This window comes from Saccoglossus kowalevskii, chromosome 5 (genome assembly GCF_978046115.1).
Source record: "Saccoglossus kowalevskii chromosome 5, keSacKowa6.1, whole genome shotgun sequence".
NCBI lineage: Eukaryota > Metazoa > Hemichordata > Enteropneusta > Harrimaniidae > Saccoglossus > Saccoglossus kowalevskii.
The window spans coordinates 11,496,269-11,502,309 of record NC_140645.1 but is presented as its reverse complement, the minus strand read 5'-3'; the positions used below and the strand labels follow the sequence as shown (position 1 = coordinate 11,502,309).

At 34.9% G+C, this 6,041-nt stretch overlaps 1 protein-coding gene across 1 annotated transcript; it reads right to left on the bottom strand.

Moving 5' to 3' along the window:
- Positions 1-3,290: 3,290 nt before the first annotated feature.
- Positions 3,291-4,507, bottom strand: LOC102804689 (CMP-N-acetylneuraminate-poly-alpha-2,8-sialyltransferase-like). Its single transcript, XM_006824288.1, has 2 exons — positions 4,299-4,507; positions 3,291-3,561 (listed from the first exon to the last, which is right to left on the bottom strand). The coding sequence occupies exons 1-2, from the start codon at positions 4,505-4,507 to the stop codon at positions 3,291-3,293; spliced, it is 480 nt and encodes a 159-aa protein (XP_006824351.1).
- Between the last annotated feature and the right edge of the window lie 1,534 nt (positions 4,508-6,041).

Sequence of the window (6,041 nt, the reverse complement as noted above, 5' to 3'; positions counted from 1 at the left end):
CCACCTATGTATTAATGTCACTTTGTACTACAGTACTCGGCTCACGGTGTAAATTTAGAGGCTTAGCTACCTAAAAGTATGTATTAATGTCACTTTGTACTACAGTACTTGGCTCACGGTGTAAATTTAGAGGTGTAGCCACGTATGTATTAATGTCACTTTGTACTACAGTACTCGGCTCACGGTGTAAATTTAGAGGCTTAGCCACATATGTATTAATATCACTCTGTACAACAGTACTTGGCTCACGGTGTAAATTTGGAGGTTTAGCCACCTATGTATTAATGTCACTTTGTACTATAGTACATGTACTTGGCTCACGGTGTAAATTTAGAGGCTTAGCCACCTATGTATTAATGTCACATTGTACTACAGTACTTGGCTCACGGTGTAAATTTAGAGGCCTAGCCACCTGTGTATTAACTTCACTTTGTACTACAGTACTTGGCTCACGGTGTAAATTTAGAGGCTTAGCCACCTATGTATTAATGTCACTTTGTACTACAGTACTTGGCCCACGGTGTAAATTTAGAGGTTTAGCCACCTATGTATTAATGTCACTTTGTACTACAGTACTCGGCTCACGGTGTAAATTTAGAGGCTTAGCTACCTAAAAGTATGTATTAATGTCACTTTGTACTACAGTACTTGGCTCACGGTGTAAATTTAGAGGTGTAGCCACCTATGTATTAATGTCACATTGTACTACAGTACTTGGTTCATGGTGTAAATTTAGAGGCTTAGCCACCTATGTATTAACGTCACTTTGTACTACAGTACTTGGCTCACGGTGTAAATTTAGAGGTTTAGCCACCTATGTATTAATGTCACTTTGTACTACAGTACTCGGCTCACGGTGTAAATTTGGAGGCTTAGCCACCTATGTATTAATGTCACTTTGTACTACAGTACTTGGCTCACGCTGTAAATTTAGAGGTTTAGCCACTCATGTATTAATGTCACTTTGTACTACAGTACTTGGCTCATGGTGTAAATTTAGAGGCTTAGCCACCTATGTATTAACCTCACTTTGTACAACAGTACTTGACTCACGGTGTAAATTTAGAGGTTTAGCCACCTATGTTTTAATGTCACTTTGTACTACAGTACTTGGCTCACGGTGTAAATTAGAGGCTTAGCCACCTACGTATTAAGGTCAGTTTGTTCTACAGTACTTGGCTAATGGTGTAAATTTAGAGGCTTAACCACCTATGTATTAATGTCACTTTGTACTACAGTACTCGGCTCACGATGTAAATTTAGAGGCTCAGCCACCTATGTATTATTGTCACTTTGTACAACAGTACTCGTTTCACGGTGTAAATTTAGAAGCTTAGCCACCTATGTATTAATGTCACTTTGTACAACAGTACATGGCTCACGGTGTAAATTTAGAGGCTTAGCCACCTATGTATTAATGTCACTTTGTACTAGAGTACTTGGCTCACGGTGTAAATTTAGAGGTTTAGCCACCTATGTACTAATTTCACTTTGTACTAGAGTACATGTACTTGGCTCACGGTGTAAATTTAGAGGCTTAGCTACCTAAAAGTATGTATTAATGTCACTTTGTACTACAGTACTTGGCTCACGGTGTAAATTTAGAGGTGTAGCCACCTATGTATTAATGTCACATTGTACTACAGTACTTGATTCACGGTGTAAATTTAGAGGCTTAGCCACCTATGTATTAACGTCACTTTGTACTACAGTACTTGGCTCACGGTGTAAATTTAGAGGTTTAGCCACCTATGTATTAATGTCACTTTGTACTACAGTACTCGGCTCACGGTGTAAATTTAGAGGCTTAGCCACCTATGCATTAACGTCACTTTGTACAACAGCACTGAAGCTATTTTACAAGATCTAACTTAATTAATAAGGAAATAAAACGACGATTTTCACTATGACAGATACAGAACAAATCCAATTTGTTTTGGGATAAATTCGCCAGCCATCCGTACATCGCTTTACACGTCCATTTTTAATCAAAGCAGGGCTTCCAAATTGACCATATGTTAACAGCATGGTATGTGCATTATTTGACTCGAGCCTTGTGATTTATTTACTATTATTTTGTACCATGATAAACCATGTTTGTCAATTTCTCGCCATTTAGTTCCACTCTACTGAGTCTATTCATTCTACCAGCGAACATTATTTGTCCTGCGTATTTCTCGCTATTAATTTTCATATTAATATGTAAATCGATATTTTTAACGATTTCACAATTTCATGGCAAATCTCATGTACGTGATGAGTGTGTAATGAAAAAAAAACAATAGTCTGAATGCGGTGTTCTTTAATTGCATATTTTTAATATATAGAAAGAGACAAACCGACAATTGATTCATGACTAAAATTGAGCCAGCAGAGTACGGTTCTTCGATGTGCTATACACATTAAATCATGAATAGGAGAGCATCATCACATAAATACGATTATTGGTAAAAGAAATCGATCGCATGCTTTGAGAGTTTAAGGTATGTCGTGATTAACTGATTGTTCTACAATATGACTCTGTTGTCAATGTAATGCAATGTTATGCCGAGTTGGTTCAAAATCTGCAAAGATATTTATTATCCGACTTAAAATCTACCATCCATTTTCAAACGAATTGTGATCTAAAATTATAGTGTGTACGATTAAAGCGCGTTTCGCAATATGTTTCCATTGGTAATGTAGTATAATATTACGGAAGGTGTACGTTGTAATACAATGATCAACGTATGGTTTAGCATGATATAGCGTAAAAACTAATGACCAAAATATAGTTCCGGTAGTCCAATAAATAGATTGCATACACGGAGACCTACAATCTAACATTGTAATTCTAATTTTAAATATTGGTAATCTTGTACAAGATTTGTTTGTTTTTTTCAACGCCGTCCCGTGATAGTGTAAAGTTTTATATCATGTATTACTTGCTCCAATGAAGGAATTGGACTTCGGGGTAATTAGCGAATCAACGAATCGCAACCTAAAATATGTACGAGCTAATGTTATATAAGGGAAATCTCATTTAGATACGCGAGAAGAAAAAAAAACAACGATTACCCAGCGTTCGATTGGTCACTTTGGGACAACTAAACACTGCTAAAATGTGACAGTATTTAAAATACTATATAAAAATAGAAGGCATGTTTTAATATTTCCACCCAAATTACCTCTTTATTTATATTTATCTATTATGACAACATGAAAACATCCAGTTTAGTTTATATGATACTAAAATATATACATGATTTCAACTAGCTATAAAACTTTACATGTAACTGACTTTTCACAATTCATGTTATGCATGAACCAAATACAAAATTAATAAGTCCCTCCTGGTGCCACTTCTGCAATATCAAGTATTCTTGATGGAAACCATATCGTGTTTTGAAAGACCCGGCTGTAATATTTGTAAACTCTCCAAAATAGTGATAGGGAACAAATCTGCCATCGGGTCCAGCTGGAAATGGATAGAATCCATATACACTGACTTTATCACAGAGACATACAGCGACACCAATGGTGAGCATTCCTGCTGTTGGAGCTTTTTTGAATTCCATTGCTCTGGAATAAAAAAAAAACATCATGATAAAATGTAAGATCTTTTTTTTTCACTTTAAATACAGTTTGCAATCAATCAAGCTGAGAGAAAGAAGCTTAAAGATTGAAAGATTAGTACGTTTGTGAAGATTTTGTTCACAAATGGAGTCGGAACCTACGTAGCAACCTCACGTGCATACATATACTACTTTTTAAGATATAAATAACAAACAGCAATAGGGCGGGGATTGTCATATTTGCCAGGTATAATTATACAGAAAGGCGATTTGAACATTTATCAGAAACATTCCCCAGAGAGATTTTATACTTCCTACTAAATACCCGAGCGTACCAATTTATATCATCGTCATAACTTACTCATTTGTGTTACACGCCATAAGTATATATTTTCAATACTACAAAACAAACAAATAAACAAGCACACCCGGAAGGGTTATTCTCATACAATTCTCAATGATTATAACATTTTAGGTGATAAGTTAACGATGAGTTATGTCAAGATTTTTACAGCTGATAAACTCGGGTATAATTTCCTCCCCGCGATATCAATCCAGATGTGGCTAGGCAATCGGGATGTATAATATACATAATGACTAACCTTAATAAATGTGTATAGTTTGTTCAACTTCCGTGTAAGCCTTGGAAATGCAGATCAAATTTTGACTTGAGGTACTTGACGGAATATACCAGATTTGTTGTTCTTTTTGAAATTTAGAGAGTCGCTGTTCTTTTTTACATACTTATGAATGTCTTTAACTCTGGTTAGATTAATGTTGGTTACATTTGTCTTGTTGCCAACGTCACGACTGAATCCTTCAATTTCTGGAATGTTACACCGTATGACAAAGTCATTGGAGTTGATCTCGTCACCACAACTGCTGTTTAGAAGAATTCCACTGTTACCAACAACGGCACACGTCTTCTGTCGTGGTATCCTATGCACAGTCATATTTTTTCCTTTAATTGTAAATGGATTGCCCTTTGCAAAAAGTTTGAATAATTGTGTATTATGAAAAAAGTAAATTGAGAGTAAATTATTATTGTCATATTTATATATTACCTGCCTGTTTTTTATTTCTTTTTCTGTGATATGGATTCAGATTTTAAAAATGATAGTTTTACTAATGGAGAGTTTATTCACAATTGGCACTTGGTACATTGAATGACAATTTAAGACCACCCACCTTCGCAATGTGTTGAATTTTAAATTGGAACATGCTTCACATGATTTCGAAAAACAATCGAATCAATAATGTGTGCACCTTAAGGTCAATATCTTGTTGCCTCACCATGGATTCCAGGCATCATTGCGTGAATAAACATAAATAACTAAATATATGACAGATCCAAAAACAATTAGTGATAAAAACTTTCTCATCAATGTGGTTTTCATAATATAAGTTGCTGTATCTGGTGTTGTTTTAGTCGTCGTATATCCTGTAAAAAAAGGAAAAAAATATTTTCAGTTATCATATATTAATATGTAGATGTTACTATGAAAGGGACTAGAATGATGTCATTCACCCATCTGATGCCAAGTAGTTTAAAGCTATGCATAGCTTCCCCAATTTGTATGACACATTGAATGGCCCAAATTTATTTAAAATACGTTTAAGGAGATTCCAGCAAACCTTGTCATATTTTTATTATAATGATACCGAAAATGAAACATTAAATTTGAGTCACTGGATGATTGAAATCATTTCAAAAACTAATTGAGAGTCTTTCCAGTGTGTTTTAAGTTTAGCACTATATACAAAGGGATACCAACTCCCATAATGCATTGCATACATGTGCAGTAACGTGCTCAGTGATGCTAACTTTGAATGTGAGTGAGTGAGAGAGTGAGTGAGTGAGTGAGTGAGTGAGTGAGTGAGTGAGTGAGTGAGTGAATGAGTGAATGAATGAATGAATGATTGAATGAATGAATGAATTAATTAATTAATTAATCATTTCTTTATTCGGTTTACTTATGCTTGTAATAGTGCAGTGGCGGATATAGTAGTATGATCGTTTCTTATCATGTGTGCTTGTTAACAATTCCCCAATAGCGTCCAAACTAAGCAACGATCTCCGCCGTCTTTGGCTCTCACACTGTCATATTACACTACATCAGAACAGCCTCATTGCACAATTTTGATAGCAAAGCCATCATTCACTGTGACTCAATCACCCATGCCGTTCAGTTATAAATGATTTTGACATCACATGTTTTTTTGAATAAAACAATCGATACATTGATCAATTTGATAACATATGGTTGATATATGATGTTTACATACACTGACAATGGTTTCAACTGTAAAGACAAATTTAAGTATACAAAATAATCATTTTTTAAAACAATAAAATATGATTCAAACATCTACAATTTTCGGGGCTTTACAGGCGTGGACGTCCTATTCTGTCATCATGTTATTTAACAAAAAAAACGTACCATCCATTATATATTATACTTATCTACACGCATATATATATAGCCA

Coding starts and splice junctions, on each gene's coding strand:
- LOC102804689 (XM_006824288.1), bottom strand. CDS start 4,507: ATGACTGTGCATAGGATACCACGACAGAAGACGTGTGCCGTTGTTGGT. Junction 3,562..4,298: donor AGAGTTAAAGACATTCATAA/GTATGTAAAAAA, acceptor TTTTTATTCCAG/AGCAATGGAATTCAAAAAAG.